Genomic DNA, 16,212 nt, shown 5'->3' on the forward strand with positions numbered 1-16,212 from the left:
TAAATATTAATCTCTCCCTGTGGCCTGAACAGGTTCAGGTGCCAGATTTGTTTTCTTATGACTCAGTAGTCTGTATAGAAGAGTTCTATTCATAGATGAGCTAATTCCCCCAAAGGCCACTGAAGGAGCACTGTTTTAAGAATATAAATCCCTCAAGGAACTTTATAGATTTAACAAGCTGTAATATTTCTTCATTATATCTTACAAAATATGCAACAGGAACTACATTTGGTTTAAGATCTGTCAAAACATATTTATCAATTTGATAAGAACTATTAGGAAAAAAAAGTAATACCTAAGATGACATTCAGATTTTCTTTTGTTTTTCTTCCCTCCACACTCCCTCCATCTTGCCCACCAGATATAAGATATAAGGCACTGACAATTTCAGGGACAGAATGAAACTATTAAATCCCATTTCAATTCTCATTTTGTTCAGCTACTTTGACACTCAGGATTTCCTAAACCCAAGGAAAATCTTTGAACTTTTTTCTTGCTTCCTGCAAATCTATTCTAAAACTAGATTCACATTTCAGAATTTAGAGTGCAGGTTATCAATGAACTCTTCTAAAACACTGGAAAAGTGAGGACACTCCACATCTTGATCCTAAGTACATACCTTATAACCAAGTGCTTTTAATTCACTTGCAGAGCAAGGATATAAATCCATGAACTTGTATCTATCTACTAGTAAAGCCGTTTCTTTCCCTTCATACTCTTCTTTGAATGCTGTAAACCGTCTTTTCTCCACTTTGAGTATACTAGCTAGATCACCAATATTACTTTCAAATGCTAGAAATCGGGCCCAGATTTCTCTGCAAGAAAAGAAATACAATCAATACTTTAATTATTCTGGGTTTAGGGCAGGGAGTTCATTTACAAAAACGCCTTAAGCTCTCTCTTTTTCCCTTAAGTTATAAAAAGTGACTTTTTATTATAAAGATTTTTAGACTATAGAAAAATAGAATAGTATAATGAATACCTATATACCACTACCTATATTGCTAATATTTTGCCATATTTGCTTCATCTTATTTTTGCTTAAGTATTTCAAAGTAAATTATAAACCTATCACTTCAGTATTTAAGCCCATTTTTGAGTTTTTACTTATTTAGTATAGCTGCTGCTTCTTTGTGGTCAACATGAGAGACTTACCTTAGAGAGGATAAACTCTAGGTGGAGAAGTTGGAAAAGGAACCTAGACAGATTTCTAATTTCTCCTGAATAATGTGGCTTCATTTTAAGTGGCAGGAATTATAATGTAGAATACATTCTTCATCTAATATATGAATAGAAATATACTCCAAAATCTAATATGATTACGCTATTGTTTCCCATTAACGTGGATCACTGGGGAAAAACTGGTGCCTCATCATTGTTCTAACAGCTAAAATTAATGCTCTGAGACTACTTAAATGTCACTATGCACCTTTGTACTAAAGTAATATATTAAGTGCCTCTTATATACCAGATATGTGGCTATCACAAAAAATCCTACACTGGTGGACATTATTGTTAATAAGAAAATGAAGATTGGTATAGCTATGAAATTTGCCATCTAGCTGGATATTGAACCCAAGACTCCAAAGCCTTACTATAATATTTCCACTGTACCACTTGACAGTGTTGTTCCTCTGTATGATAAAACTAACAAGAGACAAAACCGTAAGTCAGAGACATAATATGTAAAACAAACTTTGAATTTACAAGAGTCTTTGCTTTTGAGTAAGGGAGGTGAAAATTTCAGAATGCCTCTCTTAACATGTTAATATCAATTTCTAGGGAGAGAGAGAGAGAGGTATCTTTTTTGTTGTTGTTGAGACAGAGTCTCACTCTGTCACCCAGGCTGGAGTGCAGAGGTGTGATCACAGCTCACTGGAGCCTCAACCTCCTGGGCTCGAGCAGTCCTCCAGCTCCCACCTCCGCCTCCCAGTATCTGGGACTACAGGCATGCACCACCACACCCAGCTAATTTTTAACATTTTTTGTATAGATTGGGTCTCACTATGTTGCCCAGGCTGGTCTCAAACTCCTGGGCTAAAGTCATCTTTCCACCTTGGCCTCCCAAAATGGTGGGATTACAGACATGAGCCACAGTTTCTGGTTAGGGATATATAGTAAACAAGAAAGATGATAATAAATTGCTATGGCATCTCTTAAAAACAATTCTAATCACTCTGCAGAAATTTAAAAATAATCTTAAACAGGTATAAAAGTACTGCTGATAGGTAAAATAAATCTTGAGAAGGAAAGGAAATTTCTCTTGAAACTCATACTCAAGCAAACATTCACCCCATAGACCACAATTCAGGTAAGAAAGCTGTCTTTAGAACCTGATCAACAACTTTTCACAATGGCTTACCCAGACTTCTCAGGAGGAAGGCTTCCAGATGTTAAAACTCGTTCAAACAAAACTCGGGTATTATTGTCCTCTAGGATATTGAAAAAGATTTTAAATTTTTTTTTAATTCACTTTTACGATGCAACAATATTTTCATATGCATTATCTCACTTCATCCTTACAAAAATCCTATGCAGAAAGGTTTAACTATTATCACACTTGATTTTTATAGATGAGGAAACTTGAGCTTCAGAAAGATTAAGAGATTTGATCTGGCTCTTGGTGATTGAGTAGCAGAGCAGTAACTGCAAGCCATGTTTTTTTCCCTTCTAGTTCAGCCCTCCTCTACTATACTGCAGTTCTAACGCAAAACCATTTATAACAGTGCCGTCTGAACCAGGTATCCCATTTGCCTTTTAAAAATAATGACAAGTACATATCTGCTGACATTAGTCAGACTACTGCTATTTTTTAAATACATTGAACATGGAAGGATGGCAAACTCAAACTTAGAAATAATTGAGTTTCTTATTTTGAGGCACCAGGACTATGCTATATTTAGCTACTTTAACTCTTGCAGAGGTACAATATCTAGGTTGGCAGGTAGCTATGGAAATGTAAATGAATTAAGAATTGTTGACAGAGGTGTATTAAATTTTAAGAGTCTCAGGAGGTCCTCTATATCTGGAAGTGGGAAAATGACACTTCTTGCTAAACTCTAAGTTATCTTTTAAAACTTAAGAATCTAACAGTAACAACAACCATTGAATCTACTACTAACAACCACTGAACTGTACACCTAATGGATGGACTTATAGTATACAAATTATACTTCAGTAAAGCTGTTCAAAAGAAAAATTAACCCAGCAGAGGAGTTGTTTTTTATTGCCTGAGAGTAGTTATTCAGTTTATTACATGTCGATATGCAAAATAAAACCAAGAAATTAAATATATTAGACCAAAGAAGATGGCGCTATTTTTTTGGCTTCTATCTTCAATTTAACATATTATACTTTAAAAAATGTTAAACAAATATTACACTTTATCTTTTTCTGTTTTATCCCAAGCTTTGCTCCAGAGACACTTTTTACCATTCCACAGAACTTTCACACTGCCTGCCTATGTGTTGTGCTCTCTGCCCAGAATAATGCATTTATCTTTCTTTACCTGGCTAACTACCACTCATCTCTCAAAATCCAACTCATGTGCCCTTCTCTATGACACCCTCTAGAACACTGCTGTCCATCAGCAATATAATACAAGCCACATATGGAATTTAATAAAATGGGTAAAAACAGGTGAAATTAATATATTTAATCAACCTAATATATCCAAATCTTATTTCCACATGTAATCAATATGAAAAATTGTTAAGATAGTTTACATTTTTTTTGTACTAAGTCTTTGAAATCTGGTATGTATTTACACACTTACACCACAACTCATTTTGGCCTAGCCACATTTCTTTTTTCTTTTTTGAGATGGAGTCTCTCACTCTGTCACCCAGGCTGGAGTGCAGTGGCGCAATATCAGCTCACTGCAACGTCTGTCTCCCAGGTTCAAGCGATTCTTCCACCTCAGCCTCCTGAGTAGCTGGGACTACAGGTGCACGCCACCATGCCCGGCTAGTTTTTATATTTTTAGTAGAGACGGGGTTTCACCATATTGGCCAGGCTGGTCTGGAACTCCTCACCTCGTGATCTGCCTGCCTCGGCCTCCCAAAGTGCTGGGATTACAGGTGTGAGCCACCACACCCAGCCCAGGCTATCCACATTTCAAGTGCTCAATACCTAATAGTCTAGTGACTACCATAATTGTGCAGCATAGCTCTATAACTTAAATTATACTCTCTTTTCTGTGCTTCCATAGTACTTCCTTCAGGAATCTATTACAGTATTTAGCACATTTTTAATGATCACCACCCTCATCATAACATTTATGGAATAATCACAACATTCTATATATAAGTGAAACACATGCAAAAACTCATTTACCCTCTCAACAGTCCTATGAAAGGTATTCTTATTATGACCATTCTGCAGATGAGAAAACTGAAGTTTAAGATTATACACCTAACCTCAGAACTATGCTACAGTGAAACATCAAATGATGATGCAATTATATTTACACATTGGATTCCCCCACAAAAACGTTTTTCTGGATCCTATTCATCTTTGTATTCCCAGACTCTAGTAACCAGAAGGTAATGAATAAATGTTTCATGGATGGATAGATGGATAGATGAATGAAAGAATCATCTAAGACACTGATTTTGGAAGACAATAATGCTAACACCAGATATCCTCCTTTTAAAAAAATAAAAATACATATACTAGTAACTATTCTAAAAAAAAAAATCAGGCAAAACAATTTAAGATTTATGAGGAATATTAAATGCCCCACTATCTCATTTTTTGGAGTTAAGTCTTTTTCCCAGAATGTAGAATCATTAAGCTGAAATACGAAATCATATTTAAGTTTTACTCTTTTATATTATTTAGGTAAATGGAATGCTCTATTTTTCTGAAATATTAAAATTACTGATTTATACTTATGATATCTAATTCTATAATCATTTACATGACATATAATTGCATATTTCTTTCTTAAGCCAACTTTTAGTGATGTATTTATTTATATTTATTTATTTACTTTATTATTATTTTTTTTTTGAGGCAGAGTTTCGCTCTTGTTGCCCAGGCTGGAGTACAATGGCGCAATCTCGGCTCACCGCAGCCTCCGCCTCCAGGGTTCAAGCGATTCTCCTGCCTCAGCCTCCCCAGTAGCTGGGATTACAGGCGCCTGCCACCACGCCCAGCTAATTTTTTATATTTTTAGTAGAGACAGGGTTTCGCCGTGTTGGCCAGGCTAGTCTCAAACTCCTGGCCTTGGGTGATCTGCCTGCCTCGGCTTCCCAAAGTGCTGGGATTACAGGCATAAGCCACCATGCCCGGCCTATTCATTTATTTTTAAATGTTTTTTAGAGACAGGGTCTTGCTCTGTCATCCAGGCTAGATGGAGTACAGTGGCGTGATCACAGCTCACTGTGACCTCCAATTCCTGGGCTCAAGTGATCCTTCCAAGTATCTGAGACTACAGGCATACGCCACCACACCTAGCTAAAAAACCAACTTTTATACTACATCTTTTTTTGTTAAGAAATTAATTACATATTGTGGACTGTTGTTAACTAGACTAAATGATATACATATATGAATTATCTAGCACAGTGCCTGGTAGGAACTCAATAAAGGATGGCCAGTGTTATTCGTACAACAGAATAGGTAAATAAATACTAAAAACCAAAATGTTTCTTTTTGAATCTTTTCCCCAGTATCCTCAAAGTGTTTTACTTTACTATTTGGGCATCTTTTGAGTTTGAGTTTTGGTGGCTAGAGGGTTTTTTGTTTGTTTGTTTTCCTTCCAGGAAACAGGAGATGATCTGCCCAGAGTCATCAGAGATGAATATAAACAACTCTGTGTCTCCTGACTCTGACTCTGAAGCTTTATCCCACTACTGATGGTACTTTACTGAATAAAGACAGTTCTGCAGAGTCAAAAAACATCTACCATTGCTCAGTAAATATATTCATGGTTGATATACCACAAGTATTTCTTGAGTGCCTAACAAGTGCCTGTCTGCTATGTCAAAATTATAATACATTCAAGAAGGAAGAAATCTAGCAACATAATTTCACATGGTTTAATATTAAGTAATCATTATAGATTCTAGAATCAACCTACCATTGAGGTGAGAAAGATAGTCAATATAGGCCAGGACATACTCTGGAATGTCTCCATATTTTTTTAGCCCCAGCTCAAAAATCTTAAAGGCAACAGATTTGTCCTACAAGTAAAGAAAGTAAAGTACAGATTTCCATGAAATGTCAGATTAAAAACACTTAAAAGAATATTAAAATTATACCTACATATGACAAAATATGTAAGAATTAAAACAAATTAAAATCATGTTAAGTAAAAATTGCTGAGCTAGAAACTATTCAAAGGAGTTTAGTGATTAGAAATCACTAAATAGTGATTAATAAAGCACAAATTAGAAATATAGTGATTAATGAAGCATAAATTAGCAAGTAGTTGGGGATTTGGATGATGCTCCATAAAATTTTACAGATACACTTAGACTGCCTTTACAAAATGGAGCAATAAAAGCTTAATGACAGAAGCTAAAATCACCTTTCTTTTACGAACCTCAGATGAAGGAAGTTGTTTTATCTTTACACTTGTATTTCAGTATTTACCTTACTACAGTAATATTCCATGAGTGCTGCAGTAACATAGACATGGTGGCGGGTTCTGGTATCTTCTCTTGCTTTTTTAAATATCATTCTTCCAGATTTGATGCCTTCTGCTCTCCGTGCAAATTTCATATATTGGATATATACCTATGCAAAAGAAAGTATTTGTGTTCTATAAATTAGACAGTATGTTTCCTGCATAAGAAAGCAATCCTCAATACCCAATAAATTAGAAAGTAGGAATTTAGATAATATTCTATTTAAATCCACAAACTAATTTTTTTCTGGTATTAGAGATGCATGCAAATTAATTTGTTTTTTTATTGAGATATAATTCACATAGCACAAAATTCACCCTTTACAATTCAGTGGTTTTAAATATATTCACAAGGTTGTGCAATCATCACCGTTATCTAATTCTAGAATATGTAAATTAAAGTTTAAGAGTGAAAAGTGTGACACTACTAGAACATATTCCATTAATGAATGCCAATATCTAAAAAACTCAAGGGTTGGTTTAATACAAGCACGTCTTACAATACATGTTTTCTTTTTTGAGACGGAGTCTCGCTCTGTTGCCCAGGCTGGAGTGCAGTGGTGCGATCTTGGCTCACTGCAACCTCTGTCTCCTGGGGTCAAGCCATTCTCCTGCCTCAGGCTCCCAAGTAGCTGGGACTACAGGCACACGCCACCACACCCGGCTAATTTTTGTTTTTTAGTAGAGACAGGGTTTCACCATTTTAGCCAGGCTGGTCTCAATCTCCTGACCTCGTGATCTGCCTGCCTCGACCTCCCAAAGTGCTGGGATTACAGGTGTGAGCTACCGCGCCCAGCCTGCAATACATGTTTAACTTCACATTTTCTTGATTTCTTTTTAAAAGCCCACTACTCTATTTTCCAAACAACATATAATAGAACTTCATGGATAAACTATGAGCCATTTTATACCTAGCACCTACAGAGTGTCCAGTACATCATGAGTATGCAGTTTTGTTTAGTGAACAAATGACTAATCAGTAGGGTCCTGGTTTGCCCAGTATTGATAATGTCTAGCTATATTACCCAGTTTTGATGGATGGATGGATGGACTATGAGTTCCTCAAGAAAAGGAATTTCATCTAGTTTGTCATTAATGTTGCTGGAGTCTAGCACAATGCATAGACTCTAGCAATATATTTGCCAGATATGTTTGTGGAATGAATTATAAGATGATGAATAAATGTAGGAATTATAGCAGTGGAATCCCAATATAAATCATTAACAAGAAAAAGTAGTGTAGCTATAATTGACTTGAGGCAGAGGTTCTAGAGACACACCCACAAGCCTGTCCCCTTCCTCTCCCAATGGGAGAGCATCACTGCACTTTTGCACTTGGGGCTTTGAAAACCACTATGATAGAGCAGGATTTAGCATAAAGTGAGTTTCAGTCTAATTTCTTCCCAGGATGTCGGTTTCTCCTGCCTCATTTAAAAAGAAATATTTATTAAGCAACAATTCTGTGGCATAAAGTGGCTTCAAACCATGATCACAAAGAAAGTGTTAGAGAAAGTGCCTCTGTATCTATTTTATACTGCTGCATTAAAAAGAAAAAATTCTAGCAGAAAACAGATCAGTAATTGTCAGAGGTAAGGGCAGAGGGAAGGGTTATATCTACAAAGGGGACACATGGGGGAATTTTTGGAGGATGGTGGAGGTGTTTTCTATCTTAATTGTGGTGGGGATCCCATGACTCAATGTTATTTGTCAAGATTAATAGAACTATACAACAAAAACAGTGAATTTTATTGTATATAAATTTAAATTATTTTTTGTTAGATAAGACTGTAAAGGTGGAAAAAAAGATTTGTAAAGTTACTCACCAAGGTGGGGTCAATATCCTCAATTGCCAGAAGTCTGTTATATATACTGTGAACCTTTTCATACTTCATGCGACTCTAAGGTGGTACAGAAGAAGTGAATATCAACATATGGTCATAAATAAGCAGGATTTGAGCTCTAAGGAATCCAAAGGCTATAACCTCCCACCCCCAATGGCATCTCCATTGAGCATAAATATAGTATAAGCTGACAACTAATAACTGTTCATTTGGCATCATCTCTGTCTACCAAAAGCAATATGCCTGGCAAACAAGCAGTCAGAAAAAAAGTTCAGTCCTGCACTAAAAAATTGAATTATAAGAAGGCTCTAAACATTTTTACTTACCTCTTCATAATCTGCATATGCAAAATAAAGAAGCATATTCTTCTTCAATAAAGTGCTTATGGCTCTTTCATATATATTAGCAGCTTCATCACTAAATAATTTGGCATTATTCATATCCTGGTAGAAAAAAAAGAAAGCTCATCTTCAATAATTTTAATATAGTTGTGAGAGAATAAAATTAATAAAGTTACATCTACTTTATTTTATTTATGTGTCTAAGAAAGCATACATGTATGTACACACACATATATGTATCCACACACACACATACATAAACACATATGCATTTCTGGATTCTAAAAAAATTTCAAAAGCTCCTTTCATTATTTTAACTTACAAAATAACCATGCAAGTACTCTAAATGATTCATCACTTTGATACGTTAAAAAACTGCCAGTTTATTTTAATTCTAAGGAGGTCTAATTATATGAGTGTCACTAAGATTCATATGAACGTAAACTTAAATTTTCAATACTTATGCTTTATTACCAAAATTCAGTTATATTTTTCAGTAAATCATTGCTATATCAAAACCACAAAAATATCAAAGTGGGGATAGGGAAGGAACACTTACTCCCTTTTCTGCGAGCAGTTTACTTGACTGCTCAAGATACTGGGCAGCTTCATACCAAATATCAGGGTGATGGCCCAGCACAAGCAGGCACTGTTCATAAGCAAACATAACTAAGGGAAGAAATTAACAAACAATATTCAATTAAAATAATTATTATTTGTAAAACTATCAATGTAAATATCATAACCAAATTAGGCTCCTCAAAAATTAATGATAATTAGAAATAAAAAGCTTTAGTGATTTCTGGCACCATCATCCATCCAAATTCCCTCCATCTATCCATCACTTATTAATTTTTTTTATTTTTGGAAGCAGGGTCTCTGTCACGTAGGCTGGAGTGCAGTGGCACAAATATGGTTCACTGCAGCCTCGACCTCCTGGGCTCAAGTGGTTTTCCTGCCTCAGCCTCCCAAGTAGCTGAGACCAGGTGTGTGCCACCACATCTGGCTTATTTTTTAAAATCTTGTGGCCAGGTGCGGTGGCTCACATCTGTAATCCCAGCACTCTGGGAGGCCGAGGCAGGCAGATCATAAGGTCAGGAGATCGAGACCATCCTGGCTAACATGGTGAAACCCTGTCTCTACTGAAATACAAAAAATTAGCCAGGCATGGTGGTGGGTGCCTGTAGCCCCAGGTACTCTGGAGGCTGAGGCAGGAGAATGGCATGAACCCGGGAGGCACAGCTTGCAGTGAGTGGAGATCACGCCACTGCACTCCAGCCTGGGCAACAGAGCAAGACTCCATCTCAAAAAAAAAAAAAAAAAATCTTGTTTAGAGACGGGGTTTCACCATGTTGCCAAGGCTTGTCTTGAACCCCTGGGCTCACGCAATCCTCCTGCCTCAGCCTCCTAAAGTGCTGGGATTACAGATGTGAGCCACTGCACCCAGCCTAAGTTAATACTTATTGAGCACCAACTATATGCCAGGGAATGTGGAAGGCACGGTGAATATACCAGTGAGTAAGACTTCCTATATTCAAGAAGTCTGCAGTATATGGGGAGGACAGACAGAAAGCAAAGATCAAAAGGATTATGATGATGAAAGTACAGTATACTCTGAAAACTTACAGCAGCAGGACTTAACATAGTTTAGGGACTCAAGAAAGGCTTCACTAAGGAACTGACATCTAGCACAACACCTGAAGAAGGGATGAAGCTGGTCAGAGGCAAATAAGTGAAGTGGAGTAAGGATGGGGTAGATACAAAAATGGAGTGGGCAAAGGAAACAATATTTGCAAAGACCTGCAAGTAAGACAGCAAGGCAACAGCAAGGCAAGATTGAGGAATTCCATAAAGCTCCAAATTAAGAGTCTGGCACTGACAGAGTAGTTTGTATCAGACCAACCCTCAGCAAGTAAAAATTATAAACAAACAAACAAAACACAAATACAAAAGCAACTATCTAAATGTACTGGAAATGACCAAAAGAAGCAGAAATCAGGAGACTGAGCCCTTAAAAAGACAGAACAACACTAGGTGAGATCCATATTTAAATACGGCTTTTCCCTTCAAACGCATGCCCATGTTGTGCACTTCTGGGATAGCTAGAACTCAAGTCAAATGCTGTAGTCTTACTGTCTTGAAGTAACATGGAGTTCTGGCCTATGAGAGCAGCTGGAAATTGAGGAGACATCCCCAAAAGGAGAAAGCCAGATCCCGAAAATCTGGGCATAAATGTTCTCAAATCCTCAGCTGATCCCTAAAATGTACATACACAGGGAAGAATACAAACAGACCAGCAGAAAACAAAGCTGGAAGGCAGAAAGAGTTAAATAGATACCTCAGCAACTAAGGGAGATGAAGTTTAGAATTTGAGTCCCATCCAATTAGATGGTTGGGGTAAACACCTTAGACTTTTCATTGTCTTAGGAGTAAAGACTATGTCCCAAGAATAAGGTATTTAATCTGAGATTAATGGTAAAACTAAAACAGACCTGTCTTCATAGTATAAAACTAAGCCTCCACAAAGTCCAAGTAATCTGACAGTAATATTTAACTTCCTGCTAAAATAAAACATTCTTCAGAGGAAGATGACAGAATCTACAGTCTTTACAATGTTTCATTTGTACATTTGTACAATATCTAAAAGAAAAAATTTAAACAGGAAATAGGGAAATGTAAACCACAGTCAAGAGAAAAAGCAATCAAAGAAAATAAACTCCATGGTGGTTGAAGGCCCAGATGTTGGAATTGGCAGATGAGGACTTTATAACTACTATTATAAATACGTTCTAAGAAACAAAGAAAAAGATGGTAATGAACACACAAGGAATCTCAACTAAGAAATGGACACCATAAAAAAGAAATATAAAAAATAAAAAATTTCTAAAATGGAAATTTATAGAATTGAAAAATATAGTATCTGAAATAAAGCGTTCACTGGATGGGCTTAATTGCAGACTGCATATGATGAAAACAAAGGTTCAGTGAATATGGAGATAGATCTATAGGAATTATTGAATCTGAAGAACAAAAGAAAAAAAGATTAGGGGTAAGAAAATTTTAGTAACCTATGGGGATACCAAGTGGCCTAACATACATGTAACTGAAGTCCCATGAGGGTTAATCTTGTTACCTCTTTTTGTTATAAGGGTCTGATCCTCTGTACGAAGAGGGTTGCTCTTTTCCCACTGTATATATTTCTTCCACATATCTACTTGTTGAGCTTCTTGAGGAGTATTCTGAGGAGGCACCGAGGGAGCATTACGGTCCAAGCCTTTCATTACTGTCTCATATTCCTAGACAACAAGGATTTAGAAATCTTTGGTGAGCCAGGAACAACTGAGATATATGGCGGATGGGGTAGATCAGTTTGGAAGACTGTTCAAGATGCCTACTTTTTCCAAATACCACTTTGTTAATATAATCTAAAAACTATTTAAGAGTAGAGAGAAAGATAAGAGTATTACCCACTCAAGAACAGGTTCCCAGGAGTGGGTAAACAAAACACCCATGGGCCCTCTCTATAAGTGATCTAGGAGGTTACTTTCCAGGATGTAAGAGTTGACAGATCAATAGGATTGAAGATCTGGTGGCATCATTATTGCCATCTTTGGAGTAACTGTCTTTTAAAATTTCAATAGTTTGTATTAATAGGCTATTTTTCCTAACTTCCAAGAGTGTCAATGAATGGAAAGGTATGCACACAATCAAAATGTGTCCCTGAGAGCTATGTTATTAGACCACAGAGTAATACAATATTCAGACAAACCCAAATAATAGAGGGAAAAGAATTACTTCATCAATTCTAAGTAGAGCCTTGTCTCTCTCTATGTCTTCTGTTTCCATATTTTAAAAAACAATTTCTTCTAAACCCAATTTATTATATTTTGTTCTTACAAAGAGAGATTTCATTTCAAATATGTCATCTCCTCAGACTTTGCAATTAATTGCTGTTAAGATTGCTAATGACTGAAAATATCAAGAGTAATACCAGACAGGGAAAGCTCTGCTGTAAACAACAGACTCATAATAATCATTAAAATAGCCTGATGGAATTCCATACCTTTGCTACACGTCTAGCATTCATATAATCTCTACTCCGATCTTCAATCATTTTTTTAGCTAAATGAATATTGATACCCTAGAAAAAAACAAAAATATTTTAAAATTAAGTATAGTTTCTTAAAATTAGCACAATACAGTTAATTTATTCATTTACTAAATAACTTTAAATTTTTATTTTAAAAGATTTCTTGTTTAATAGAGGTTCATACAGCTCATGAAAAGCAGGGAAAAAAGGTTCAATCACATTATACATTTCCAAGATCAAGGAGGATGTGCTTATGTCTTATGAGCTGGCAGTAAGTTTCCATTTATCAGGAACTTTTAAAGATAGAATAATTTGAAAAGGCTCAATAATTTCATATAAGATTCTACTGAAAAAAAAAATGACATGGCTCATGCCTGTAATCTTAGCACTTTGGGAGGCCGAGTTGGGTGGATCACTTGAGGTCAGGAGTTCATGACCAGCCTGGCCAACACGGTGAAACCCCGTTTCTACTAAAAATACAAAAAAATTAGCTGGGTGTGGTGGTGTGCGCCTGTAATCCCAGCTACTTGGGAGCCTGAGGCAGGAGAATTGCTTGAAATGGTGAGGCAGAGGTTGCAGTGAGCTGAGATCGTGCTATTGCACTCCAGCCTGGGCGACAGAGCGAGACTCCGTCTCAAAGAAAAAAAAAATATGTACAGATTCATCTGGGTGAATAGCCATGGCTTGACTTTGATAGCCCTTTTCTTTTTCTTTTTTATAAACAGAGTCTTCCTCTGTCACCCAGGCTAGAGTGCAGTGGTGCCATCCTAATTCACTGGAACCTTGAACTCCTGGGCTCAAGTAATCCTCTTGCCTCAGACATAGGACTACAGGTGTGCCCTGCCAGGTCTGGCTAATTAAAAAAATTTTTTTTGTTGAGACATAGTCTTGCTATGTTGCCTGGGCTGGCCTCAAACTCCTGGCCTCAGGCAATCCTCCCACTTCAGCCTCCCAAAGTGCTGGGATTACAGGCATTTGCCATCATACCTGGCTAATAGCCCTTTTCTAACTAGTTCTGTTGTATAACACTTTTTAAAAAGACAAACAGAAGTAGCAAGGAAAGATAAACATTACCACTCAGTGAGTACTCCAAGGATTCTAAGACCCTTTCAGGGAGTCCATGAGATCAAAATAGTTGTCATTATAACACTAAGACATTATTTGCCTCTCTCATAAAATACAGGAGTTTTACAGAGGCTACGTGACATTTAGTATTATAACACACTAAATGGAAGCAGATATGAAAATCCAGCTGTTTTCTATTAAACTAGACATGAAAGAGATTTGTGAAAATATAAAACAATGCCACTCTTCTCACTACATTTTTTGTTTTGGAAAATACAGTTTTTGGCCAGGCATGGTGGCTCGTGCCTGTAATCCCAACATTTTGGGAGGCCGAGGCGGGCTAATTGCTTGAGCTCAGGAGTTCAAGGCCAGCCTGAGCAACATGGAGAAACCCCATCTCTTCAAAAAATTAGCTTGAGAGTAGTGGGGCATGCCTGTAGTCTTAGCTACCTGGGAGGCTGAGGTGGGAGAATCACCTGAGCCCAGGAAGTTGAGACTGCAATGAGCTGTGATTGTGCCACTGCATTCCAGCCTCGGTGACAGAGTAAGACCCTGTCTCAAAAAAATAAAAACAAAAAATTCTTTGTGATCTTCAATAACTGTTAAAATCCAAAAACCATAAAGTTTGAAAACCACAGCTGATGCCTGTGAGGGAACAATTTCACTACCCTATATAGTTCTTCCAAATCACAATATACATACGAAAAACTTTCTTTTTTTCTCTTTAGAGACGGGCTCTCACCATCTTGCCCAGGCTGGTCTCAAACTACTGGGCTCAGGCAATCCTTCCATCTCGGCCTCCCAAAGTGCTGGGATTACAAGTGTAAGCCACCATGCCCAGCCAAGGAACTTCCTTTTAATGCTAGAGCTTATTTGGCATGTGTATTTATGTATTCAGATTGATTAGCTCAGTTATTAAAAGTAGATACCAATAACACAAAGATCTTGGATTGTAGCCACACACTTCACAAATTCAAACCAATCATCACATCACTGTAATCAGGTGAAAAAGGTGCACAGCAACTAAAAAATAATTCCCAAAAGGTACTATTGGAAACATAATTCCCAAAAGGTACTGTTTTATAGGTCAATGACAATGTGTATGTGTGTGTATGAATGTGTGGATATGGCTTAGCAAAGAATAAAAATAGTTTTATAAGAACTATTGTTCTTCAGAGTATCCTCTAAAAAATAACACTATATGGAGACTCTCAAACCTTGCAAAAACATTATAGTGCTTTCATTACAATCAATAAAAAAAGTGTAACACTGATACAGAAAGGCTATAATCTACAAATCCACAATGCATAGAAATTAAAATGGCTTGGTTTATAATAAACAACTACTCTGACCTAATTTACCTCTTCATACTTGTTATAGTCTCTCCAGAGCTGTTCAATGTTGATCATCGGATTAACACAACCTCGTTGATAAACTCTTCGGACAGCTGTTATTCTTTGATTTTCTGCATAAGATCCTACAGCTTCCCTGAGATTGGATAAGAAATGCCATGAATTATATTATAACCAAATCTCATTCAACCCAGCAATCTCACTACTGGATATCTACCCAAAGAACAACTCTATGGAAAATAGTATGGAGATTTCTCAAAGAACTAAAAATTATATTTTAGCTAAATCAACTGTATATGTAAAAAAAAACTATACAAATACTTACACGCCTTTTAGGAAATTGATGTAATCCACCCAAATCTAAGAAATAAAATAAAATGTTAATATCTTTCTTGGTATTTTTACATTTAAGTGCATATATTAAAAAGTTTTAACTCTACCTGATAGGACATAATTTCCATTCCAATTTTATCCAGTGCAAAGTCATATGCTTGAGCCATTTTTTCTCTGAAATGAACATGAAAGACGTGGTTTTTAAATTTTTTTGTTATTAAAATTTATCTACAATTAGGCCAGACATGGTGGCTCATGCCTGTAATCCCACTGCTTTGGGAGGCCGAGGCAGAAGGATCACTTGAGACCAGGAATTCAAGACCTGCCTGTGCAACATAGCAAAACCCAGTCTCTAAAAAAATAAAAATTAAAAAAATTAGCTGGGCATGGTGGCGTGCACCTGTAATCCTAGCTATGCGGAAGGCTGAGGTGGGAGGAGTGCTTAAGCCCAGGATTTCAAGGTTACAGTGAGTTATGAATGCACCATTACACTTCAGCCTGGGTGACAGAGCAAGACCCTGTCTCTAAAAAAAATTAAAAATAAATTATTATTTGAA

At 36.6% G+C, this 16,212-nt stretch overlaps 1 protein-coding gene across 2 annotated transcripts in view; it reads right to left on the bottom strand.

Annotated features, from left to right (window-relative positions):
• Positions 1-16,212, bottom strand: part of CSTF3 (cleavage stimulation factor subunit 3) — a 75,559-nt gene that overhangs the window by 5,346 nt on the left and 54,001 nt on the right. For both annotated transcript variants that reach the window (XM_508355.8, XM_054662200.2), the window contains 12 exons: positions 15,763-15,829; positions 15,648-15,682; positions 15,332-15,458; positions 12,879-12,956; positions 11,949-12,111; positions 9,375-9,484; positions 8,801-8,917; positions 8,457-8,531; positions 6,601-6,744; positions 6,086-6,188; positions 2,363-2,432; positions 620-815 (listed from right to left, as the gene is read on the bottom strand). In XM_508355.8, coding sequence (XP_508355.2) covers positions 620-815; positions 2,363-2,432; positions 6,086-6,188; positions 6,601-6,744; positions 8,457-8,531; positions 8,801-8,917; positions 9,375-9,484; positions 11,949-12,111; positions 12,879-12,956; positions 15,332-15,458; positions 15,648-15,682; positions 15,763-15,829 — 1,285 coding nt within the window. The remainder of the gene's footprint in view (positions 1-619; positions 816-2,362; positions 2,433-6,085; positions 6,189-6,600; positions 6,745-8,456; positions 8,532-8,800; positions 8,918-9,374; positions 9,485-11,948; positions 12,112-12,878; positions 12,957-15,331; positions 15,459-15,647; positions 15,683-15,762; positions 15,830-16,212) is intronic.

The sequence above is a fragment of the Pan troglodytes genome, chromosome 9 (genome assembly GCF_028858775.2).
Source record: "Pan troglodytes isolate AG18354 chromosome 9, NHGRI_mPanTro3-v2.0_pri, whole genome shotgun sequence".
NCBI classification, from domain to species: Eukaryota; Metazoa; Chordata; class Mammalia; order Primates; family Hominidae; genus Pan; species Pan troglodytes.